Raw genomic sequence first — 27228 nt, forward strand, 5'->3', positions numbered from 1 at the left:
TTTGTTGTTCGGTCAGAAATAGGATTTTGTGAAAGGCAAAACGAGCCACGTTTCACAATATTCCCTATTTAAACTATTCGTCCCCTCTTGTTACTCTCAAAAGACAAAAAGTAGAATTCCAACTTTTTATTACTAATTCTTATCATTCAAACATGGCCTTCTCCTCCTCCACTGCTCAAACAGCTTCACCTCTATCCTCCAAACATTGCTGCCGCCTCTCGTCCTCCGCCGCCTCCTCCGCCTCTTACTTCCCTAAATTCCAAATACCCTTCAAATTCGACAAAACTACATCTTGCCCTTCCTCAATTTCCTGTGTCCTTACCAAACAGGAATCAATGGCGGCTCAAGAGGCTGCTGAACCAGCGGTTCTCCTGCGTCCCGATTCGTTTGGCCGGTTTGGTAAATTTGGCGGGAAATACGTACCTGAAACCCTAATGCACGCTCTTGACGAGCTTGAGACCGCCTTCAAATCGCTCGCTACCGACGAAGCTTTTCAGGTTCTCGCTGATTTTTTATATTTTGTATATATAATTCCAGTTGCATAAAATTTTCAAATTGGTGGTTTGAATTCGTTTTCCTTAAATTACAATTATTTTGTATTGAACTGATTGAATATTGATTGGTGATTTGATTTCATATCGTTTGGTCGCTTTTGTAATTTTTATTATATTTTGACCCTGCATTGTGCCGTAGGATATGCTAAACAAATTGAAAATGCGATATAGCTGACAACAATTTTCAGGAATTAGTGCTTTATCGTTCGATCTTCTACATTTTTCTACTTGCAGTTCAATAAGAGTGGGCTATGCAAGGGTGTTCATAGTCTATATTTTAATCAATAACAAGTAATATTTTACCCTGTATACAATATAATCTTTCAGCCAAGGGTGTTCAGTTGACCACCCTTGGTCACACATGCTTAGCCCCTGGCTACTTGACTAACTTGGGATAGGGAAGAGTAGGCATATACCACAAGCAGCATCTCCCATGTATTTTTTGCAAAGAGGATGCTTTCAATTGTGCGAACGCCAAGGCCAAGGCTTACCCTCGGTATCGGGATTGATAAGTGGCGCAATTCGTGCTGTATATCCCTCTTAAACTACTAGTTCAATCGAGTCATCAACCTTGATTAGCGAAGTAAGTTGGTAATGTAAAGTTTATGTCTTTCTACCTCTTGAATATATTGGACCCAAGTAAGGCCGATATTCAACTAGCAAATGCAATTCCTTTTCTTGAAAAGTTCTGTAGCCCTGACAACAATGGGTAGGATAGTGTGTACCTACCCTTATCCCTACCTTGCAGAGAGGCTGTTTCTAGAAGACGCTCGGCTTAGTATAATAGAAGTTATTTTGCTGTGGCAAGAAAGGCTTTTCATACAGTATTTATCAAATTACAGGAGTGAAACCTTTGTTAGACTTTCAGCACAGTTCAAGTCTTTCTTCTGAAAAAGCAATTTTAGCTATGACTTTTTCTTTTTGTTAACACCTCTTTTCCCCCCCATCCTATTTGTTGTGAAGGCTTATGATGTCCTACGTAAAGCGTCTAATCTTTTAATTAATTTATGCTGTCTGCAGAAAGAGCTAGATGGAATATTGAGAGATTATGTAGGCAGAGAGAGCCCTCTTTATTTTGCAGAGAGACTTACTGAGCACTACAAACGTCCAGACGGCGAAGGACCATTGATCTACCTGAAAAGGGAAGATCTTAACCACACTGGTGCCCACAAAATCAATAATGCTGTTGCCCAAGCTTTGCTTGCCAAGCGCTTGGGCAAGAAACGCATCATTGCTGAGACAGGCGCCGGTCAGCATGGTGTTGCTACTGCTACTGTTTGTGCTCGCTTTGGTTTGGAATGTATTATCTACATGGGTGCTCAAGATATGGAGAGACAAGCACTAAATGTCTTCAGAATGCGGCTGCTTGGAGCTGAGGTTTGTTTCCGACGATTATGAGTTATGTGATGTGTTCTTAGCTTATCTACGAGATTATTGGAAAGTTGCAAATAATTTACTTACTGACTTTTCTGTTCAGTGAAATTCACCTGTGTTCCTTTCATTAATTTGTCGTTTAAATTGTGTGGTAACTTCTCTATGCCCACTTAAATGCATGTTTACTACATATATACACCCCTCACCCCCCACACACAACCAAATTGAATGTCAACCTTTCTTCTTTAATGTTCGTCAATGAATGTTCATTTTCTCATAAAAACATTTGCCAAACACTCGAAACAAAGGGGAGAAAAGGCTAGAAGGGGTGTTCTTTCCTTTTTCTAAAACAACTTTTTTTAATGTTCTTTCATAAGAAATGGAAGGGCCCGGCATCTTCTCACCGTGTAAAATCAAACTAGAATTTTAATTTTGGTAGGAAGGAGTAAGTTTTCTCTTGCATCTGATGCTTAATTGGAGTTGTGACGTGGTAAGTGCAGTCCATAGTTTCAGTGACCAAAAGTTTGAGCTCCGAATATCGGTAAATGGGAGGAATTAGTATCTGATACAATTCTGATGATGTGGAACATATCATGAGAGTATATGTATATAGATAGGGAGAGGGAGTTACTTTTAAAATCTATGAACGAGCGAAATGAATGCACACGCAAATGCAAGGAAGAAGTTTACCTGGAAATTGTGTTGTTGCAACACCTGTGAAAGCCATCACTGTCTTTTTTATTTCACCTTCTAAAAGACCATCTTGGAGGAAGCTGACTCACTCATCTGGAAGGGGCAAAAAAAGGGTTTATTCTCAGTCAGGTTATGTTACAAGTTGCTAAACAATGGAACAAACTGCTGCCCCCACTCCTCCAGTGGCCTTGAAAGATGATACGGAAATCAAGAGCCCCATATAAAGTTGCATGCTTTATGTGGGGAGCTGCCCATGAAGCTTGCCTCGCCCAGAATAATTTACAGAGAAGAGGGATAACCATGTACAACAGGTGCTTTTGTGCAACAGGGAAGAGGAGACCACCAACCATTTGTTCCTGCATTGTATTACGGCAACACAGCTGTGTGGTACCTGTTCTGCAGCATTTTTGAACAGCATTTGATAATGCCAAAGTCAATCAGACAACATTTGGATTGGGTGGGGAAATTGCAACCTTCACATATCTCTTAAAAGAGCTGGAGGACAATCTCAACATGTGTCTGTTTGATACAAAGGAAAGAGGGGAACTTAAGGTGTTTTGAAGACAGAACTAGATCAATTCAGATTCTAAAATACAGATGTTTAGGCTTGCTGGCATCTTCTTTTGTATTGTATAGAGGGGCCTCTCGTTTTGTAATGTCCAACATTAGCTTAGTGCTTGGCTGCTTCTATTTATAAAATATAACTTACTGATAAAAAGGACCACCCCAAGTGGGCTAACAACTGGACTCATCTAAAGCATGTACCCACACAGTATATCTGAAACATAATAAAAATGAAAAAGTAGTATTTTGGTTGCTGGTTACCTTTGGCTTCCTTTTCTTCCTCTTCGCTACATGTCAAATTGCAAACTATAGCTTCTATATTCGATATAAGAATGACTGCATTCTCAAAGTGTTTGAACCAGTTTTTTATTAATTGATCATAAAGAGCTATTCTTGATTTCATTTTCCATAATTTTCATGCAGGTTAGAGGAGTCCACTCCGGGACTGCTACGCTCAAGGATGCCACTTCAGAGGCTATAAGGGATTGGGTTACAAATGTTGAAACAACTCATTACATACTTGGATCTGTTGCAGGACCACATCCGTACCCCATGATGGTAAGAGAGTTCCATGCGGTGATTGGTAAAGAAACAAGGAAGCAAGCATTGGAAAAATGGGGCGGGAAACCAGACGTGCTTGTTGCATGTGTTGGTGGAGGCTCAAATGCTATGGGACTGTTTCATGAGTTTGTTGATGATAAAGATGTTAGGTTGATTGGGGTAGAGGCTGCCGGATTTGGTATAGATAGTGGAAAACATGCTGCAACTTTGACTAAGGGAGAGGTCGGAGTACTGCACGGAGCTATGAGCTATCTGCTGCAAGATGAAGATGGGCAGATAGTTGAGCCCCATTCTATCAGTGCCGGGTAATAACTTTTTTTCTTCTGGGTTCATGAATTTGTTTATTTTTGTTAGAATCAAAGTTGGAACAGGTCATTTCCCTGTAGATCTTTACAGCGACTCACTGGTTCATGTTTGCTTTTCTTTTCTTCTCCTCCTTGTGGCATACTAGATTGGATTACCCTGGAGTTGGGCCAGAGCACAGTTTTTTGAAAGATTTAGGACGAGCAGAGTATTACAGCATTACAGATGAGGAGGCTTTAGAAGGTGACTGTTGACTTTCTACTTGTTCTTAATTCCGAGCTTGATTTCTGCTTGGGTTCCATTGAACTCACTCTCTTTTAGTGTTTAGCTGAGGACTAAGACAAAAAGAATACAAATGGCTTGCGCTTGGTTTTAACTTTTGTAATTGCTTCTGCTGGTACCATTTAAGTTTCACTGATTTTTCCTGCTGTCCGAATGCTCTTTGCAGCCTTCAAGAGATTATCTCGGTTAGAGGGCATTATTCCTGCCCTGGAAACATCTCATGCACTGGCTTACTTGGAGAAGTTGTGTCCAACTCTACCCAATGGAACTAAGGTGGTGCTCAACTGCAGTGGCAGAGGAGATAAGGATGTTCACACAGCTATTAATTATTTGAAGGTTTAATTGAATCCTTATGGATTTATTGTACTTTAGGAAATTGAGTGAAACAAGTTTGTTGTACTCGCTGTACTTTAGGAAACTGAGTTAAACACAAGTTTATTGTATGGCCAAATGCCCTTCTGATGAATAAAAACTGAGTTAAACAGGTTTATTGTATGGCCAAATGCCCTTCTGATGAATAAAGATTTTTCTTGAAAAGTTTTTGTTTGAGTTGCTGGTGTGCTGCTTGTTTTATCTCATTAGAAACACACTAAGTGTCGTTTGGTTGGTGGTGATTGGGGAGACAAGGGATAACAATTTCGGGATAAAATGTGCGATTATCTTATCCTACATTTGGTTATGAACTTATGAGTATCAATTAGTCCCGGAAATTATTTTGTACTAAAATAGTCGGATTAGCTATCTCATATAGAAGGTCTAGCTTTCGCACCCGTTAACTTAATATATTGTTGTTACTATTGTTTGCTACTTGTTGCTTTGTCTCCACTGTTCCTTGAGCCGAGGTCTATCGGAAACTTTATAAGGTAGGGTTAAGGTCTGCGTACGCACTACCCTCCTCACACCCCATTTATAGAAATACACCGATTTGTTATTGTTGTTGTATATAGAGGTTCTAGCTTCCTCATATCTACCAAATTCTATGGGGCTGATGTAGCATAAACTAAAAAGTATATAGAAGTTCTAGCTTCCTCATATCTACCAAATTCTATGGGGCTGATGTAGCATAAACTAAAAGAAGAAATGAAATGTGAGTTGTCTAGACACAAATACAAAAATTCAAATCGGGAGCCGTGAGATCATTCACACTAAATTAAGCTACCGTTGGACCATAAATTTCCAAATTTGTTCTGAAAAATCTGATTTTGGTGAAGTTTGGTTTGAAGATGAAAATGTGTTTGGACATCAGTTTTCAAAACATATTTCCCAAATTTATTTTTGGGAAACATAAAATATGACTTATACCCACAAGTTCTAAAAATTATCACAAATACCCAACAATACCGTTATCAATAACATTCATTATATTATCGCAAACTACAATTTTGAACATAAATAAATTTGATACAAAATTATCATTTTTATAATGAACTACACGATACACTATCAGGTAACCGAGAAGACGAAGCAACATTGTTATAAAATAATAAATGGTGGACTCTTTTATAAAATACAAAAGATTGAGGCAATTTTTAAAAAATGTAATAGTGATATTTTGGCTGGTTTTGGGATTTGGGATTTAGGATTTTGCCAAAATGTAAGCAAAATCTATGACCAAACATGTGTTTGCCAAATAAAATCCAAATTTATTTTGGCAAAATCTATGACTAAACGGGTCCTAAAAGTTTCGGGGTTGAGTCCTCAAAATGAAGAACTAGAGGTCCTAATTTCGAATTTTAAAATAAAAAATTTCTTAATAGGCAACGTTTACCTAACTTGCAATAAATCCAGATTAGTTATACGAGTAAGAATGGAATACGTGATGATTAAAAAAAAAGGTCGAGGCTATTATAAGTCAACCTGCCATTTAATTACTTTAATATCGGTTTTTACAAGATATCACTTTCATATAAATTATTTTAATTTGTTTTCATCTTGTTCTTCTATGTTTTTCATTTTGTTTATTGTTGACAATTTCCTAATTATCAATAATAAAAACATTTTTTTTTTAAAAAAAGAAGAAAAAACCAGGTAGAAGAAGAACGAACAAGAAGAGGTGGACGACAAAGCCGTAAATCTGCAACATAATAACAGTAGCAGTAGCAGCAATTCAGCCATTGATGCAACTTCAAAAAAAATGGCCGGTGGAGACAAATACAAGGAGTTTGATTTCCATTTAAGATCCTTATCCCACAGTGCCAGGGACTCCAATTTCGCTAACGACCCCGCCTCCGATCCTTCTCTCCTCAATTCCGTCAGTTTTTTTCGCTTTTTCCACACACACACACACATACACAGAGTTGCACGCATTGTTCAATTGATACAAAATTAACTCATTTGTAATTGAGGTGTAGTAGTTGATTTTATTGATTGTGTTGTCATTTTCAGGTCAAAAGTCTTTGCGATTTATGCATAAGTGAGAAATCCGAAGATTTGATCGCTAGGGTTTATCCTCATTTAAATAGGATATTTCAGCGATGTGTTGCTTCGATTTCGCAGTCTCAAACCTCCAATGGCCTTCTTCTATTGGTACTCTTTCCCCCCTGCTTTCACTTTTATGCTGCGTCTATTTGAAGTGAATTTCTAACTGCACTTTGCACATTAATACTTGAAATTGTTAGAAATTTCAGTTTTTTTTTTTTAAATATATCGATTATCAGATACTTGTCTCTGTAGGAAGAAGGTAAAATTTCTCCATTTTTACTGCTAGTTTTGAATCAAATAATTTAGTTTAATTTCGGTGTAGCTTATAATAGCAGGACAACGAGGGAGATTAAAAAGGACTATTCTAATATTATCTAATCGGATAACTGTGTCACGAGCAACCTCGGAGGAAAATGGGCAGTCTTTTCAGATACTCCCTCAGTTCAAATTTGTTCGGTATAGTTTAAGTAGATACGAAATTTAAGAAAAAATGAGGACTTTTAACACTTCTGGCTGGCTAGAAGACTTTTGATACTTGTAGTTTGAACTTCCCATAACATTGTGTGTGGCATGAGAAGCTTCTCTTAAGGATAAAATAGGAAGTTTAAAATTAATTTTATCAAAATATAGAATTTTACACAATATTTTTGGAATGGACCAATAAGAAAATAAGACGAATATGTCTACCTACACTTGACAAGCACTCATATGTACTTGTATTCCCATTATACTTATGTTTGCGCACTTGGACATATACCCTTTGGTTGGACAAAAATGGTGCATTAATATGTGAAAGTGAAGTTTTGAACTGCTGTTGTGAACCTTTTTTGATGTGAAGTGTTTCATGCTGATTGCTTTAATATCCATGGTATTCTAATTTCATAATAGAAATTTTACCTGGCATTCTGATCGATGATTAAATTCGGGCCACTTTATGGCTGTATTTTTCAAAAGTAAGCATTTATTTCTATTATTGTGTTTTTTTTTCTGGGACAAGGTATATGCTAATGCTAAAGATGTCTTTTTTCGTTATATAGGCTATACTCCAGTTTTTTCTTGACTTCGGAGATGTGGTCCTGCATGACGCTGATCCTAGTTTACGGACTCTTTTTAAGTCATGCTTGAGCCGGTAAGGAATCATTCCTTTCCTTTGTTAGAAGTTTGAAGATTTTCACTTGCGCCTAGCCTTTCATAATTGTGGTAATATGATGTAAGACGATCTGACCGCGAAAGCACGGCAAATAGTATACATTCGTTGTTCATCACCTTCCTAATTGAATGTGGTTCAGTTGATTAGTATGCTATTAGAAATTCCCCTTGTAATTTGTTCACCTCATGCTATCAGCTTCAAGTAGTGTAGCTTCCATTTTTACATTTCTTGATTTACTAGAATGATATATTTCTATTTTACAAGACATAAGTAATAAATCACTCTACTTGGATTTGTTAAGCAATCCCTAATGCTTACTGCAGTGAGTTTGCAGACCCTATTGTTGCAGAAGCAACCCTTGGCTTTCTGAATGCAAACAAGAAAAAAATTTCAAGTTCGTTCCCTACTTTACTTCCCCAGGTACATATTCAGCTTTAGTTGCTGAAATTAATTCTAATTTGTGGGAGTGTAATGCTCAAGTCATCAATTGTAACAGAGTAGAATAGCATCTTTTAAAGAGTGTGAATTTGATACCTTCATGTTGTACTATAATTTCTTTTTTCTTGACACAGTGCAGGTGAAGTGAATATTCTCTCGCCTTCTCCTTTTAAAATTCTCTAATTAGTAACAGATGTAACAGTTATACATATTAGTAGAGAACATCTGTAGCTTTTACACATTGATTGATCCTGGATGTATGGTCATATTGATGTAGCCTGATAACAGGTTGAATCAGCTAACACTATTGAATAGTCTATTAGATATGATATATGCTATAATTTTGCTAAACATGCAAATTCATAGGAGTCCTGCATATCATGCTGGCCTTTACTGTACACCCCTATCTGTCTAATATGCACTAGCCTTCTGCTTCATCTTGAGTTAACCTAGCATTGATTATTCTCTTGGTCGTGCTAGTGTAGTCCAAATTATTTCCAATTGTAGACAAGATCTTCCCATATAATCTACTTACAAAAAGATGTTTCCATAAAACGTTTTGGTACCTATGAAATGTTTTTGATTCTTCCCTTTCCAGGAAACCAAAAAAGAAAGAAGAAAAAAAAATAGCATCATAACATTCTCCTCGAATAGAAGGGCTTTAAATTTGAACCACAGTAGTGATGTTGGACATCCTTTCCTTATATAATCTTCTTATGGCAGTGTGACAGTTACAATGCATTTGGCATAGTACTATAGGTGAACGGATTTTGGATTTACCTCTCTATGGTCATTTGAATAATTATGACCTAAGTAGAGCGCCACAGATACAAAGGATACATATAGCTGGCTCCAAACTAATTTGGGACTGAGACATTGTTGATTGATCTCTATAATCATTTGAAATCAAGCATAATGTGAACCTTGTATGCATATACACACTCTTCTGTAAGAATGGAATACACTAGCCATTAATTTATTTGGGTGTTTATATGCTCTTAGAAATCTGATCTCTCATGACATTGCAGTTTTTCCCGTTATTGCTGAAGCTAATTGCATGGAATGGGGAGAAGTAAGTCTGGTTGTTATCTCATTTTATTAGATAAAAAATGGAAATTTTGTAGAATTATGCCTATGAATGGATTGATTATGTTACTCCTTTTTTTTTCTTGTTCTTTGTTCTTGTATTCTATAATTGGCTACTCAAACCTTGTTTTTGAAATGTTGAGAAACTAATTTGGTCCAATATCCTTATTTTTTCAGCTTCTTTTTATTTGTTTCTTTTTTTCGAAAATTCTGCTGAAATAAATTTCCTTTATTGCAATACATGAAACCAAGATGTCATTTAAATAATATGGATCAGATTGGTTGCTGCATGGTTTTACGCGGAGTGTAGCATTTATTATTATCAGAGAGTAGAATTTGTTGCTTGTTCTTTCAAATGCATGTAGAGGGCACTTTATTTATAATTGTGATGGCAATGCTCATTAAGGCACTGAAAAGTGAAAAGTTCCATTTCGCCTCCTAAATTGTAGTATCATCCTTCAAGAGTTGGTGTTGCAGCCACAAAACCAAAGACTTCTAAACTTCCTGAGTTTCTTAAATTTTGAGCACTGGGTCGCTTGCCCCTTGGCCTATTATGGAGGAGGATCAGATACTAACACGATCAAGACCATTATTTTTGTGTTGGATGCAGAAAAGAAGACAGAAAAACTTTGGAAATAAGGGGGGCGCAAGAAGAATAAGACACGGGATAATTTATGAATTTAATCTATCAAAGAACATTAAGAACTGTGAGCACAACATATGAAGGAGAGCTCCATCGAATTCGTAGGTCCTGACGTCACAAACAACATATGCAGGTCATGAAAAACTGAACAAAGTATAGGAAGTATCTCATATACTTAAAAGTGCTCTCGAAAACGTTATTAATACGACTTAATGTCTAAATCTAGTGCAGAAGTCTTCTCTTCTTTTCTGATATGTAACTTGGTTTTATAAAAGGGATTGAAATATTTGTATATTCTAAAAAGTGTCAAATTTTCTTTTTTTGAAGTTCGCGTTTGTGCCCAAAAGAAAGAAGAGGTAGTTCAGAAGTAGTGCCTAGTATCCAAAAGAATGATACGAGTTCCTGAATTTAGAAAGAATTTTCTAAATTTTGAGAAAAATATAATAGTATAGGAAGTCTCAATTACATGTCCAGGCATCTGACTATTGTCATGTTGGACTTGAGTATTACTCCCATATGCAACCTAAAATTTGGTGTCTGTACTTTCTCTTATTTGTAGAATTATACAGTTAACCGAATTCTGCCATTTTTTATTTGTCATCATGGATGCTCCATGATTGCAAGAGTTTTGCTTGAAAGTTTGTACTCTCATGTGCCCCCAAATTGGCTAAGCGCGTAACTAGCACCCTATGCCTTTACCTCCCATCGAGTCAACCATCTATCCCATATGTTCCATTTATGATTAATGATGCAACATGCCAAATGTAATACCATTATGCACATAGATTAATATTAGCTCATCGGCCTCAACTTATGAAGAAAGAATGTTTCATCCATGAATGACATAATTAGTACCCATGACATATCCAAAAACCCATAGTAGGTCTATGGAGCCTATATGATAATAGAATGAAATGAAAAGCGAAAAGCGCAAGAAAGGGATAAAGCGCTGTTGGGGCTTAAAGCACAAAGCACACTTAAAAGTGTGGGCTTCACCGGAAAAAGGCGCAATATGAAGAAAAATGTTTAATATATAAGAGTACCCTACTTGATTTCCTAACTTCAATTTTTGCTATCTTTTGACCTTCTACCAGTCCAATGCTTTGCCAATGCATCCCAAACACTTACATTTATGCCTCTATCATCTCACTTTGTCATATGACCTCATTAACCCGTATATTGAACTTTAATCACGTATTTCAGTCCGTATTTAATTGAGATTAAGGTTTAAAATCTGTGGGACTTTACACTTTGCCAGCATGCAAATCCATGTCATGAATGGACACTTTGCAACATTTTATGTCTCATATATTTGGACTATTTGGTGTAGCTATGCTGGGCTAAAAGTGGAGAGGATAATGTATAGCTCCTTTTCTCAGCTAGTTTCTCCTAAGCATTGTTTTATTTTATTTTATTTTTTTGTTTAGTCCAATGGCTAACAAAATTTGCTTTATGTGGTACTTATAAAGTATGGTAGACCTAATTCTCCTATTGTTATTTATGGAACGACACTTACAAATACTTTTGATCATCCATGCAGATTGGAAAAAGCATTTCTTAGAGTATTTCCTGGTTTGATTTCCCAGGGGTCATTTCTTCCACTTTTTCCATCAATCATAGACTTGCCTAGTGAGTGTTACTTTATGGCTTTTTTGCTCATCCTCACCCCAAATGAGAAAAAAGTAAAACAATAAGATCAGGGGTTATACATGAATTCTATGAACTGAACAACAATGACCATTATACACTTTTACTTACCTTAATAAGTGGTCCCCTCCCTCTATCCCTAAAAGGCGTCAACCTTGGTTCATTGGCAATGGGTTCTGATTTTACACTTTGAATTGTTCAATAACAACTTATGCTTGATGCTTGCAAAGTGATTTTTGAACAAAAGCTAAAAACAGAAAAAGGTTTGTGCTTTTGTACTTTAAGCTGTTGTTCTATCAAGTAGCGGCAAAGATCCATTATTGGTTTATTCTAGTTGTTCCTCTTTCTATGAGAGTATAAGACCTTCTCTTCATCTTTGGCAGTATTGGTTGTGGCACTGGAAAAGGTGGAGAAAAGTTCAGGATCACTGGTGGGCAGTAGCATAGCTTCGATACAGAAGAGTACAGCTCCTGAGGTTATTATTTACTATTCTGAATGATAGATTACTGAAATTTCAGTATTGTGGATATGATTGAGGAGATTCCTCTTGGTAACAGATGTTGCTAGCACTCATGGATGAAGCGTATACTGGATCAACCATAGGAGATGGAGGGGTCGACTCTGAATCTGAGGATAGCACCACTATGGCAGTAGCTGATCCGTTCTTTCTTGAGCTTCTCAAGGATGAGAACGATGGTCTAGCTGTATGATCTTTTCTATGTCTTAGAAACTCTAAATTGCTGCAGGGTTGCATGCTGTAAACAGAGAGATTAGACGTCCAAGTAAAACCGCTAGCATTTATTTTGCTTCAAAAAGTGCAAATAACTATGTTTCACTTCCAAAATATTAATTCATGCTCATTCTGATGCTCTCTTTGATGATATATTCTACTAGATCATCCTATAGTTTGTTTTCTTACCAAGTTTTTCTAATTTATCTCTTTCACGGTTCTCTTAATCATTAGGAACGCCACTGGGCTTCTCCTGCAGTGGCTGCGGCTCTACAAGCAGCAGTTAGCTCGCCTATGTCTGATAGACTGAAACAAGCACTGAGAATGACGCCTCGGCTGCTTGATATGTATATTGCTACAGCGATCCATGAAGTCAGTGATTGTAAGTTCATCCATTTTATGCAGGAGGGCTTTTTCTCTTGATAAACAAGGAAGCAGCTCTATGAAGAGTTTGATTCATAATGTTTCTGTTGCAGCTCTAATATGTGCTCTGGTTCCCCTACTTATGGCAAGATATTCCAATTTATTTCCAGACAAGCTATTCTTGTACGAGGTATCTAAGTTCGTGTAGATAAATTGAAGGTTGCCTTCTCAAATTGTAGCATCATGTTGATTATGCAATATTCTATGGAGAAATCTCCTATTGTAGTTCCATAAATTATCATTATCATTTTTTTTATAGCTTTGTGGTTTTAAAGGTACTTGGATTAGTCTTCTAAAAAAAGTACTTGGATTAGTGGTCCCTTTCTGTAGAGCAGAGATATGAATGGCTCCTTTCCAGTGGAGCAGATTGCCTGCTTCTTTTTCTTCATGCATTTTCATGAATGTTGAAAAATGAAGTTTGCTTTCTTTTGAATCTAAGAATTGTTTCAAGGCATTGAAGTTTATACTCAAAACTGAATGATATCCGTGCAACGAACTTTTGTAGAGTTTTAGAAGGACGAGAATTTGGCGGATACAAAAAAAATTTAGGAAAGAAGGAGCATTTTTTAATAGAATAGTTATGGTTCATCTTTTACAGGAGGATCCCTCTCCTAATGCTGGGACCCTTTGAGTGGATGCCACCTTTGCACAGTATCATAGTAGTGCTTTTAACTGTTTGAGTGTACTTGGAATTTTAGTTGGTGATACATTCCAACTCATATTTGTAGGTTCAAAAGAGGATCTTAGAGCTCATGCTTGCAGCCTTTAATCGATCTCCTAGTTTCATTGCACTTCTGAAGGTATTGGTCTTAATTATACCTAGCAAGTCGTCACTTTGATCTTGTATAGTAATTCAAAGTCGTAATTGGTTAGAATGGTAATGAAGTGCATTTCTGCATGACTTGCGCACCTTCGTGTATTTTATTTTGCCCATATCTCATCTCATAACTTTTTTATATTTGAGTTTTTCTCAATGAATCATAAGACCCGCAATCCCCTCTCTTTCCTCTTTACCTTCCCTGTTTTCCTTGATTTGGTGTACTTTTAGCCACCCCTATGTTTGTGCAGAAGCCTATAGTGGACAGACTTGGAGAAGCTTATGATAGTCCGACAAAGGTGACTGGACCTTCTTTCCAAAGTCACAATAAGGCATATATCTCTATCTCATTTAACCTGAAAGAACTGACTGAAGGTTAACTGTTCTCAGACTGAATTGGCATTACAATTATGCTGGGTAATTGGGGAGCATGGAGGTGGTGGTGAAGCCCACAAAGATGCCGCTCGCGAACTCTTTGAGAGCTTGGAATTACTTTTGTATGAAAACCTTTCTTCAAGGTAGACTGTTATTGACTGCTTTGCACAACATCAGAGATTCATTTTGAGATGCCACTCTTTACTGAGTTTTATGTTTTTCTTTTGCTGATAAGCCGTCTGGGTCTGCGTGAATCAGCTCTTGGGTCTGATACTGCAAAATTCAGAAAATCATCACAATCAAGATTATTGTGTTTCGTTGTGACAGCCATTGCCAAGCTTGCCACATATCACCGTGAGCTTTTGCCCAGGGCCCGTGTATCCTTGGCAAAGGTTAGTGTATCTAGCTTTTATTGTGGCAGTTTACAGCGATCACCTTTTAGAGAAAGTATTTCGTGGCAGCAGTTGATATGATGGTAAATGTCTCAGATTTTGGGTTATTATGCTTAATTTGTCAATCTGATTGACAGGTTGCACGTTCTCGGATCTCAGATGCAAGAGTCTGGAGGCGTGCACGTGATTATTTGGGTCTGATGAATGAACCTGCTATATGTTTGTCTATCTTGGGACCATGTGAATCTCCAAGTAAAGGGATGCAGAAACCTGGCACTGTGAATTGGAGTGAAGGGGGAACTAAAATGATTTCCCATGTTCCATTTTACATTTTAGGTGAACAAGAAGGTAAGCTGAATGTAAATGTTATCCGAATTTTATTTTTCAACGAAGACAGCTTGAATTGTTATTAATTAGGTGGAAAACATGATACGCAGGTCCTCCCCATGATTACTCATTTACTGATATTCTTCCTGGAAGATAGTGTATCGTCTGGAATTGCTCGTCATTCACTACACAATCTGGGTGAGTAATGCTAACAGAAGATAAAGAACAAAGTGTTAGAGCAAATATGTAAAGAAATCCATTTGTTCCAGTTTTCTACATCAGGCAATGTGCCCCGACCCTTCCCTGGACTCTGTGCATAGCGGGAGCTTAGTTCACCGGGCTAACATTTTTTGATAAGAGGGGTGGTTTTGCTTTATGCTGGCGCATTAGATCAAATGTACATTAATCTATTCTCTTGTGTATGATTTGGTTTTCTGCCTTTTTTACATTCTGGGTGCTGAGAAATTATTATCAGCGTAAGAAGCTTTTGGTCCAATGAACGAATGAAACGAACCAGTCCGTGTATATTGGGATAAATTAAAAAATAGCTAGATTTACAAGTGGTAATTGAAAAATAGCCACAGTTTCAAAAGTAATCGAAATTTTGCCACTTTTCATGTAAAGATAAATCTGAACGAAAACTAATATACTGGAACTCTATCATATTATACTAATTATACTGGAACTCCAGTATATTATGCTGGAGTTCCAGTATAATATATTGGAACTCCAGTATAATATGCTAGAGTTCCAGTATAATATACCGGTCCAGCATAATATGCTGGAAGTTCATACATAGGTGCTCCAATCTCCAGTATATTATGCTGGAACTTTCTGCGTGTTGGAGTTCCAGCATAATATGCTGGAAGGGTGCACCAATCTCCAGTATATTATGCTGGATCGGTCCGTATTGCAGTAAAATAGTGATTATTTTTCAATGACTTTGCAAATGCTGTCTATTTTTGAATTACCAGTCTGAAAACTAGCCTTTGCGTATATATTTCTTCGACCCAAATTCGTTTTGATATTATCCATAGACATCAAGTTTATTTCATTCCTATACAAAGTTATTCGTCTTTTAAATATCATATATATCTAGAGGAGTTAAACTGTAGCCTGGCCTTGGAATGATCAAATCCACCAAATATCACTCAAAAAACCAGAAAACAGAGTAATCAGCTTTTTCCAAATATAATGCAGCTTATATTGGTAATTTATTTTGCAGGGGATTGTCATACTTGAAAAACATTTGAAAAAAATTACAATTTCGATCACTAAACATGAATCTTAATGTTCTCTATTCTCTATTTAATAGGAGGAAAAAAAAGCAAGGGAAATGACAGTCTTGGCATAGTTTCTCTAGATGCCAAACATCTTCTCATCTCAGTAAAGAAGAATATTAAGGAACAAAATAAATGTTTCAACATACAGAGTTGAACAACAATGAATCCTTGATTAGGGAAACTGTTTCAGATATGAGTTTGTTTGCTGTTAACACCGAGTGTGGGGGAAGATACTCCGGCGTTGATAGTTCTTCATCCATCAACTGAAATGCTATGGTTAGAACACTTCCACCAGTAAGAATATCCTCTGGAAAGTTTGTTTTTTCAGGAGAGAAAGGGAGGATAGCAAATCCTGAAGCCAACATTACTACATCATCTGAGTATTTACCTTCCATAATATGCTGCACAGCTGAGGCATCAACTGGTGCATAAATTATGTACATTACTGTTGTATCTGTGAAGCTTTCTTGGAGGTAAAACATTTCTGATTTGTCTTCTCTTCCATTGGGAGGCTATTAATCAAGAAAACTGTTAGAAACTGTTGAAATGTGTGACCGTCAGAGAGAATTCTCAACACGGTCTGTCACGTGTTGGCTTATTACACTTGGAAATATGTTTTTGCTTTTTGGGTGACAGTCAGAGGCGGATCCAGGATTTAAACACAGTGAGTTAAATATTTAAGGTTTTTAGTACCGAACCAATTATATTTATAAAGTTATGGGTTGAGACCCATTATGTGTTGCAATTTTAGTGAATTTTTACACTAATTTTTTGCTCTACGTCAAAAGTACTGGGTTCAGATGAACCCGGTACTATAACACTACATACGCCTCTGGTGACGGTGAGATTTGGACACAGAACCTCTGTCTGCTCTAATACCATGTTGAAGCGTGCGACCATCTCATCTAGAAGCTTAAGCTGTTAGATAGTACACTTTTAATTGCTTAATTATGTTATGTATCAACCTTGCTGTCCGGTCTCTCCAAAAATGTCCTCGGGAGCATTTCGGATCCTCCAAAAATAGTGCATTTTTGGAGGATTCGACAAGGGAGTCCGCGCAACATATGTCTCAACTTCATTCCTTGTAGAATTCTAAATCAAAAAATATTAGGTGAGTTTTCCCTTCTACCTAAGTCTTGGTAGGCATAATTACCCTCATGTGTTTATGGGAGGTAGTAGGTACCCAATGGACATGAAAGCTGGCTCGACACCACCTTTGTAAAATAAAATAAGAAATTAAAATCAAAACGTACTACTTACGGAGTACAAGTTATTAAATTGACATACCTCTACCATGACTAGTGAAACAGAGTTTGCAGGGTCTCGTGCTGAAGAAATATGTAGTTCATCGCGAGTCATACACCCAATGGAGAGTAAATCCCACTACAACAATATGTGGTAGCAATGAAAAATGGCATCAGTTCAGAATACAGATTGCAGCACTGAAGATGGATGTAATAAGTGGAGTTTTAATTAAATGGAATAAACTCTATCAACTAAGAAGGCTTTACTCCCAAAGGCGTCTCGACAGTTGAATCCTAAACTCACCCTCCCCAACATTCCCCTCTATATATTTGTATCATTGAACCTAAAACTGGTGCAAAGAGAAAAAGAAAAGTGAATCTGCTCTAAGAATATAACAAAAACACACTACTAATGTACTAATTGGAAACAACCTCTCTATCCTCACAAGGTAGGGGTAAGGTCTGCGTACACACTACCCTCCCCAGACCTCAGGGTGTGGGATATTACTGGGTATGTTGTTGTTGTTGTACACTACTAATGTACTAGCATGGCTAAATGTTGAAGAGTTCTATGTAGCAGATTACCTTGCAGCGATTTTCGCCTGCTCGAAGGAACTCAAAAACGTCTTTCTGTGGGATCGGTAGCCACACAGACGTTGAAATCGTTACTGCAACACCACGAGGGGTTCCTCGAGCATCTAAATTCAAGCTTGTTTTCGCGAAGTTATTCCCACCACCTTGTATCCTTAAGGGCATCCACTGGTTTTCATTGCATGAGCTAAAAATAGCATTATAACTTCTCACCATCCGTTCTGCCAACTTCATTAAATTCTTCCTTCCTTCTTCTATGTCTAGAATATAAAGATAAACACAAGAATAGCCGATGATCAGTACTAAAGCTAGTTTTCTCTTTACATAATAGACTATATGTATTCCTTTAGAGTTTTAGACATCGAAGAATGACAAGGGAAAGGTCAACTTTACCTATTCACTATATACAACAACATCAACAACCCAGTAGAATCCCACTAATGGGGTCCGGGGAGGGTAGAATGTACGCAAATCTTACCCCTACCCCGAAGGAATAGAGAGACTGTTTCCGGGAGACCCTCAGCTCAGAGACAATAGATTCGTAACCCCAACAGAAGCCAGAAAAATAGTATCAGCATCGTAAAATACAACAAATAAATAGAAAGGCCAAAATATGAAAAAAAAGAAGAAGTGAAACACAACAAAAACGCTAGCAGTCCTAGACGAAACACTATCAGACTAGCCGACGCAGCGAAGAGAAATGCTCGACTACCCCCTAACCTACAATCCTAATGCTCGACCTCCGTACCTTACTATCAAGGGCCATGTCCTTGGAAATCTAAAGTTGTGCCATGTCCTGCCTGATCACCTCGCCCCAGTACTTCTTATGCTGCCCTCTACCTCTTCTCGTAACTGCCAGAGCCAAACGCTCACACCTCCTAACCGGAGCATCTTGGCTCCTCCTCCGCACGTACCCGAACCACCTAAGCCTCGCCTCCCGCATCTTGTCATCCACGAGAGCGACGCCCACCCTCACCCGAATATCCTCATTCCTAATCTTATCCATCCTAGTGTGCCCGCACATCCATCTAAACATCCTCATTTCTGCTACTTTCATCTTCTGGATATGTGAAATCTTGAGTGGCCAAAACTCAGCCCCATACCACATGGCCGGTCTAACCACCGCTCTGTAGAACTTACCTTTAAGTTTCGGTAGTACATTCTTGTCACACAAGACTCCGGACGCTAACCTCCATTTCATCCACCCCACCCCACCCCGATACGGTGCGTGACATCCCCGTCTATCTCCCCATCTCCCTGAATAATTGATCCAAGGTACTTGTTATACTTCAGGGTCATTCATACCCTTGGTCGTTAGTATTAGTTTACAGTATGTATAGTATAGTCTTGTCCCACATTGGAAGAGCAGTAATATCTCCTTATAATGTATAGCTATAAATAAAGACCTCTTGTATTGTATTTAAATATCTAATATCAATAATATATTTTCTCCCGTACTTTCTCACATGGTATCAGAGCATTAGTGAGAAACCCGTCACTGTGTATCATTCCAGCGACTTCCGGGAAGAAAGACCTCTTCACCGTGCTATTTTCCGGCGACTTAAAAGGTTGTCCGTAAGCAAATCACTTTCTGTTGGTGTTGTACAAAAACCAACACCACCACAAGACTCCTCAAGCTCCGGCGACCAAACCCTAGTCAACCCCACCGGAAAACACACATCTACACGCCCTCACGTGCCGGGAAAAGAAAATTTTTCCGGCGAGATCTGACCCACGCACCGGCGCGTGAACACTGTTCCGGCCAGATTTTGAAAAAGTTCCAGTTGAATAGTAGGATCGCCTGGTAATTCCGATCCTACCCTCACTGGTTTTGTTTCATTCCGACCACTTTGAGTTTTTCCGTCAGCTACAGTAGATTCCGGCGAGCTACAGTATTTCCAGCGTGAACAGTGTTCTGTTTTCCTGTTGTAAACAGTGTTTTTCAAGCTATTTCTTCAGTTTTCTCACAGGAGTTACTTATTTTCACTATTTCAAGTTAACCCTACTACTACAAATTATAGCGACATGAGAATCAATGCTTTGAATAGTCGGATGGTTTTTTTAGCAGATTATATTGAGTTCCTTCAGTACAAAGCATGTAAGCAGACATCTCGTAGCGATATGGGAACCGATGCTTTGAATAGTCGAATGGTTTCTTTAGCAGATTATATTGAGTCCCTTCAGTACAAAGCATGTAAGCAGACATCTTCTGAGATAGCTTCTGTTGTTCAAACAGGTAATAGCGTGACTTGTTTCTCCCATACTTCATCCTCTGAGTCTTGGGTCATTGATTCAGGTGCATCAGCTCATATTTTTGGTAACAAATCTTTTTTCACTACTATTTCGTATTCTCAATCTCTTCCAAATGTCACAATGGCGAATAGGTCTCAAACCATGGTAACTGCAATAGGTCAAGCAAGCCCACTTCCTTCCTTACCTTTAGATTCAGTCCTTTATGTTCCCAATAGTCCTTTTAATCTCATAGCTGTTAGTCGCTTAGCCAAATCACTTAAATGTGCCGTTTTATTTCTTGATGACCATGTTTTTATACAGGAATGCAGTACGGGACGGATCATTGATACCGGGTGTGAATCAAATGCACTTTATTACCTTATCCTTGCTAAATCACATGGACTCACATCTTGTCTTCCTTCTACAACTTGTCCTGTATTACTGATTCACCAGATTTATTACATAAACGGTTGGGACATCCCAGTTTGTAAAAACTTCATAAAATGGTATCTGGTTTATCTCACTTATCAGCTCTAGAGTGTGAGTCATATCTGCTCGGTAAGCATACTCGCTCACATTTCCCTCGGCGTCTTGATAATCGAGCAGAGTCACCTTTTATTTTAGTCCATTCAGATGTTTGGGGTCCTAGTCGGTCAGTTTCACCTTGGGATTCCGCTACTTTGTCAGTTTCATTGATGATTATTCGAGGTGCACTTGGATATTTTTGATAAAAAATCGATCTGAGCTGTTTTCTATTTTCTAGACCTTCCACGCTGAAATTCAAAATCAATTTGGAGTTTCTATTCGCACATTTCGTAGTGATATTGCCCGAGAGTATTTGTCTTCCCCATTTCAGCAGTTTATAAAATCTTATGGGATTATTCATCAAACATCTTGTCCGTACACATCTCAACAAAATGGGGTAGATGAAAGAAAGAATAGACATCTTATTGAAACTACTCGTACCCTACTCATACAATCTCATACTCCGTTGTATTTTTCGGGGGATGCAGTTCTTACATCTTGCTATCTTATTATTGTATGCCATCTTCAGCTATCCAGAACCAAGTTCCATTCTCTGTCATGTTTTCCCACTTACCTTTGTTCTCTCTTCCACCCTGTATCTTTGGAAGTACTTATTTTGTCCATAACCTTACTCTAGGAACAAATAAGTTAGCTCCTCGTGCTCTTAAGTGCGTATTTCTGGGTTTCTCAAAAATATAAAAGGGGTATAGATGCTACTCTTCTGACCTCCAGCGGTACCTTATGTCCGCTGATGTTACCTTCTTTGAAACCCAATCATATTTCACAGGTTCAGGTCATCACTTAGATATTTCTGAGGTACTATCAGTTTCATCTTTTGGAGATTCAGTCACTCCAGCTCCACCACCTACAACTCCAGTTATAGCTCCACCACCTATAGCTCCAGTTCCACCACCTACAACTCCAGTTGTAACTCCACCACCTATAGCTCTAGTTCCTCCACATAATCCAGTTCAACTTTCTGCAGCTCCACCACTCTTGACTTATCATCGTCGTCCACATCCAGCATCATGCCCAGGTGATTCACGCCCCGCATCAGATTCTGCACCTACTGCGGACTTGTCTCCTCTTAGTCAACCAATTGCACTCCGCAAAGGTGTACGATCCACACTTAATCGTAATTTCCACTACGTCGGTTTAAGTTATCATCGCCTGTCGTCACCTTATTATGCTTTTATATCTTCTTTGTCCATTGTTTCTATCCTTAAGTCTACAGGTGAGGCACTATCTCATCTAGGATGGCGACATGATATGATTGATGAGATGTCTATTTTACATGCGAGTGGCACTTGGGAGCTTGTTACTCTTCCTGCAGGTAAGTCTACTGTTGGTTGTCGTTAGGTTTATGTAGTCAAAGTCGGCCCGGATGGCCAGGTTGATCGGCTTAAGGCTCGTCTTGTTGCAAAAGGATATACTTAGATTTTTGAGCTTGATTATAGTGATACTTTCTCTCCCGTGACTAAAGTAGCATCTGTTCGTCTCTTTTTGTCTATGGATGTCGTACATCATTGGCCTCTTTATCAGTTAGACATTAAGAATGCTTTTCTCCAAGATGATCTTGAGAAAAAAGTTTATATGGAGCAACCAACTGGTTTTGTTTCTCAGGGGGAGTTTAATGGTTGTGTGTGCAGATTGCGCAGGTCACTATATGGTTTGAAACAGTCCTCTCGAGCTTGGTTTGGTAAGTTTAGCACAATTATTCAGGAGTTCGGCATGACTCGTAGTGAGGCTGATCACTCTGTATTTTATCGGCATTCTGCTCCTAATCTGTGTATTTATCTAGTGGTTTATGTTGATGATATTGTTATTACTGGCAATGATCAGGATGATATTACTAATCTGAAGCAACATCTCTTTCAGCACGTTCAGACTAAGGATCTCGACAGATTGAAGTATTTTCTAGGTATTGAGGTTGCTCAGTCTAGCTTAGGTATTGTTATACAGCTGAAGTATGCCTTAGACATTCTTGAGGAGACTGGAATGATGAGTTGCAAACCTATTGACTCTCCTATGGATCTGAATGCTAAGCTTCTGCCTGGACAGGGGATCCTCTTAGAGACCCTATGAGATATATGAGGTTGGTTGGCAAATTGAATTACCTCACAGTAACTAGACCTGACATGTATTTTCCGGTGAGTGTTGTAAGTCAGTTTATGGATTCTCCCTGTGATAGTCACTGGGATGCAGTTATTTGCATTCTTCGGTATATAAAGTCAGCTCCAGGCAAAGGATTACTATTCGAGGATTGAGGCCACGAGCAGATTGTTGGGTACACAAATGCTGATTGGGCAGGATTACCTTTTGATAGACGTTCTACGTCTGGATATTGTGTTTTAGTAGGAGTTAACTTGGCCTCGTGGAAGAGCAAGAAACAGAATGTAGTTGCTCGATCTAGCGCCGAAGCCGAATATCAAGCCATGGCTATGGTGACGTGTGAGTTAGTTTGGGTCAAGCAGTTGCTCAAGGAGTTAAAGTTCGGAGAAATTAGCAAGATGGAACTAGTGTGTGATAACCAAGCTGCTCTTCATATTGCATCAAATCCGGTGTTCCATGAGAGGACTAAACACATTGAGATTGACTGTCACTTTGTCAGAGAAAAAATACTTTCAGGAGATATTGTTACAAAGTTTGTAAAGTCGAATGATCAACTAGCAGATATTTTCACTAAGTTTCTTACTGGTTCTCGTATTAGCTACATGTATAACAAGCTCGGTACATATGATGTGTATGCACCGGCTTGAGGGGGAGTGTTAGTTTACAGATATGTATAGTGTAGTCTTGTCCCATATTGGAAGAGGAGTAATATCTCCTTGTAGTGTATAACTATAAATAGGGACCTCTTGTATTGTATTTAAACATCTAATATCAATAATATATTTTCTCCCGTGCTTTCTCACAGTTAGCAAATCGTCTTGTATTTGCCCTTGGCTTTAACGGAGCTCCAGTGTGGACATATTGGATTCTATACATCAATATACTGCAGGAAAAAAGTTTTCAATTTTTTTGATAACCATGGTGTCGGGCCAGCTTGCGCGCACTTCGACTAATTCCACAGCATACATGCTACCTTCTACTAACAACACGTATCAGGTAACTCTATCCACCAAGGTCGAGTGAGGTTAACATTTTCCTCTGAACCTTGGAGATCTGTTCGGATCAAGGGCAAATACGAAACGATTTGCTAACATGTACAAGTTTGAATGACTCTAAAGTATAACGGAGAACAAATTAAGATATTTTTTTAATAGTAAAGAGGTATTTTTATCCTTTTTCCGAATGAAAATGACGACGACTAGGATCATACAGTTTAATTTTGAGAAAAAGCAAACAAGCTTACTATTGTCTTGCAAGGGTTGTTCCAATGGTTGATCATGCTGTTTCTTCACAGTTGCATTTCTGTCATAATGTCTCTCCATGGTCAGCATCCAGCGCTTTGCACTGGATGCAACACCTGATTTAAGTATCTGCCTGAACATTTGGGGAACCAAACCATTGCATACTACATTATGCTCCACCCAAGTAACCTAAAATTAACACACGATGATCCTAACAATTAATGTACTAACTAGGAACCGAAATCTTGTTAAGAATAATAGCTGATTTGGATCAGTAAGATGTATTTTGCTTTACCAATGATAGTCCAGTTTGAAGCCCTTGAATTAGACATCCTGATGGTCTTCTTTGACATTGGACTAATGGATTTGGAAAAATACTCTCCAAGGAGACATCAGTTACCAGCCAAGTGTTGAAATCTAGTTGTCGAGAATACCTCGCGAAATAGACCTCCCGGGGCCTAACTAGTGGAGAAGGAAGATGAAATTGTGCTGTCATCTGAAAAAAACCAGTCTCTTAATTTGCTTACATACACCAGAAACTCTAGTGTTCACTGATATAACAAGAACATGAGATTTTAAAGTAAGACGACACCACGGACTTCAAAAGTTTGACCACATTCTGCGCTCAATGGTGTGAACTAGTAGTCAATGAAGTGGATGAAAATCTTGGCAGACTAGAGTTCAAATCTCACCAGAGACAAAAAATACTAAGTAATTTCTTCACATCTACCTAATCCTCGGTGGGTAGAGTTACCAACTACCATGTACCAGGAATAGTCGAGGTGCACCAACCTGGCCCGAGCACCAGCGTCATAAAAAAATTTGGCCACATTCCCCCTCCCCCAATTCAAATGTCTAGATTTGTATGTGGCTCCTATATGATGAAACCTATGCCTACCAAATGTATAGCTAGAAAATTGTAGCAGAATTCAAAATGGCTTTGTAGCTCAACAAGATTAGACTAAGTGCTTTAGCTTACCACTTGCAAGGCTTTATTAGGATTTCCATCTTCTCCTGTCATTAGAAGTCCAAGATTTGTTGCTTTTGAGACAATGTTGGAGAACACACATGACCACTGGTCCTGCTTTCATAACAATTAAGTATCATATTTTCAATTGATTGACATAACTTAGAATAGTAAGGTTAAAACAACTATGTTGCGCTAACTCTCCAAAATGCTGCCAGACCCTCATCGGATCCTCCAAAAATGCACTATTTTTGGAGGATCCGACACGCACCTGGCTACATTTTGGAGAGTCCGTGCAACATATTATAATACTAGTTCTATGTATCTATAACTTACAACATCCATCAACATATTCACAAGGTTGATTGGATCCACAAGGACAATCCCAATAGCTCTTGATGCTTCAATTTCAGAGGGCATTGCTGAATTTTCCATTTCTAACATTGACATTTGTGCATTTTCACTTGTGTCATCAACATTTCCATTAAGATTTGGTATGTCAATAGGCCCTCCTCTTGTAATGACTTTGATTATTTCCTCTAATGTAGGATCAAGATGGACGAATCGTCGCTTATATTCTGCTTCATTGAGAATCTCAGTTTGCTTGTTGGTATCAAATAGCCATAATGGTTCTTGTTCTTGAGCCATTTGTCTTAGCTCTTCACTTGCTGCTAAAGCAAGATCAACAATTTTGCCTTTGTATACTTCAGCACACATTGAAACTGATAAAAGAAGATCACTTGCTCGAGGCATGTCCCTTTCCAAGACTGACATGGACTGAGAATCAAAGTTTAGATTTCTAAGTAGAGAAATTTGCTCATCAAAATTCAGTATGTATATCAGAGGCGAACTCAGAATTTAAATTTGACAGTTCAACCATTGGGTTCTTACTACTGAACCGATCATACTTTTGAAATTGTAAGTTCAGAACTTAATAAAAAAGGGCAGCCAGGTGCATAAAACATCCTATATTCATACAAGGTCCGGGGAAGGGTCGCACCCCAGGAGGTGTGATATAGACAACCTACCCTAATGCAAGCATTAGTGGCTGCTTCCACAGCTCGAACCCGTGAACTATAAGTCATTTATTAAAATTTAGTAAGAGCAACCCGATGCACTAAATTCTCGTTATGCACGGTGTCCGGGGAAGGGCTGGACTACAGGGGTCTATTGTACGCAACCTTACCCTGCATTCTACAAGAGGCTGCTTCCACAGCTCGAACCCGTGACCGTCTGGTCTCATAGCAACAACTTTATTAAAATTTAATAATGTATATATTTCGTGTAAAAAATATCGGGCGATATTTAATCCCTCCCTGCAATTTTGCGTATATTCTCATGGTATTAAATTCATGTCAAAATAACATACTTGTGATTTAATTTGGTGAATTTAAAATACCTCTAAATATCCATAGTGCTCCAACCCTGGTTTCTCTTCAGGGGACATCTTGTAATTTGCAAAACCTAATAACAATCAAAACTCTCATCAAAGATATAGAGAAACTATAAAAACTGAAAAATACTGCTATAAGAAAGACCGATCATCAAATTCTAAAACCCCAATACCATTGTTTCCATTTAAATAATTTAAAAAATGGGCAGCCCGATGCCTAAAGCATTCCGCGTTCACGGAGGGTTCGAGAAAGGGCCGCACCCCAAGGGGTGTGATGTAGGCAGCCTCTAATGCAAGCATCAGTGGCTGATTTCACGGCTCGAACCCGTAACCTATATGTTACAAAAACCATAACCAATATAAGGAATAAATCGTCAAAGAAATACTAATCAAATTTAAATGAGGGGAAGGCTGTGATATTAAAGGCAGAATCGCTTATCATTTAAAGAAAACTAATGAAAAGAGTACCGCTTGAAAATGAATAACTATGAAGATAAATTAAATGAGAACTATATCATGCATTCCCATGCATAATTAATTGTAGTTTATGTGAAACAAAATTAATCAAGAAATGAATTATACTAAACCTGCTGCCGTGTCTCTATTCTTCTCTCTCTAGGTCTTTTGTTCATTAAACTTTCCATTATATAAATGGTTTGCAGTGTCGGGTTCATCTAAACCCAGTATACATTCGCCACGTAACGTAAACTTAGGTGTAAAAATTCACTACAATTGCAATAAATGATAGGCCTAAATCCATAGGTTTAAAAATAAAAGGGTTTAATACTAAGAACCTTAAATGTTGAGCATATAAAGTTTAAATCCTGGATCTGTCCAAATCCTATATTTATATTAAAATA

General features: G+C 38.1%; 3 protein-coding genes across 5 annotated transcripts; 2 read left to right on the forward strand and 1 right to left on the reverse strand.

The window, feature by feature from the left end:
• Nucleotides 1–67: 67 nt before the first annotated feature.
• Nucleotides 68–4880, forward strand: LOC107808897 (tryptophan synthase beta chain 1). The gene is made up of 5 exons (XM_016633459.2): nt 68–497; nt 1575–1931; nt 3609–4051; nt 4198–4292; nt 4498–4880. Exons 1-5 carry the CDS (start codon nt 153–155, stop codon nt 4671–4673), a joined length of 1416 nt encoding a protein of 471 aa, XP_016488945.1. The 5' UTR covers nt 68–152; the 3' UTR covers nt 4674–4880.
• A 1362-nt stretch (nt 4881–6242) lies between these two features.
• LOC107821056 (uncharacterized) lies at nt 6243–16808 on the forward strand. 2 transcript variants are annotated; one of them, XM_075227054.1, is made up of 17 exons: nt 6243–6582; nt 6717–6857; nt 7790–7881; nt 8226–8322; nt 9369–9412; nt 11610–11698; nt 12100–12191; nt 12274–12420; nt 12681–12828; nt 12923–12999; nt 13598–13669; nt 13938–13985; nt 14077–14204; nt 14297–14453; nt 14591–14801; nt 14891–14978; nt 16096–16808. In XM_075227054.1, exons 1-16 carry the CDS (start codon nt 6466–6468, stop codon nt 14935–14937), a joined length of 1707 nt encoding a protein of 568 aa, XP_075083155.1. In that variant the 5' UTR covers nt 6243–6465; the 3' UTR covers nt 14938–14978; nt 16096–16808. The 2 variants fall into 2 exon arrangements, with proteins under 2 accessions (XP_075083155.1, XP_075083154.1); XM_075227053.1 differs by lacking the exon at nt 16096–16808 and having other exon boundaries at nt 6245–6582; nt 14891–15376.
• On the reverse strand, nt 16201–27089 carry LOC107821055 (homeobox-leucine zipper protein PROTODERMAL FACTOR 2-like). Of its 2 annotated transcripts, none has more exons than XM_016647446.2 (9): nt 26956–27089; nt 26375–26439; nt 25312–25752; nt 24988–25089; nt 24304–24504; nt 24011–24197; nt 17893–18158; nt 17351–17446; nt 16201–16575 (listed from the first exon to the last, which is right to left on the reverse strand). In XM_016647446.2, exons 2-9 carry the CDS (start codon nt 26420–26422, stop codon nt 16201–16203), a joined length of 1716 nt encoding a protein of 571 aa, XP_016502932.1. In that variant the 5' UTR covers nt 26423–26439; nt 26956–27089. The 2 variants fall into 2 exon arrangements, with proteins under 2 accessions (XP_016502932.1, XP_075083153.1); XM_075227052.1 differs by having other exon boundaries at nt 24988–25092.
• Nucleotides 27090–27228: the final 139 nt, after the last annotated feature.

This window comes from Nicotiana tabacum, chromosome 12, assembly GCF_000715075.1.
Source record: "Nicotiana tabacum cultivar K326 chromosome 12, ASM71507v2, whole genome shotgun sequence".
NCBI classification, from domain to species: domain Eukaryota; kingdom Viridiplantae; phylum Streptophyta; class Magnoliopsida; order Solanales; family Solanaceae; genus Nicotiana; species Nicotiana tabacum.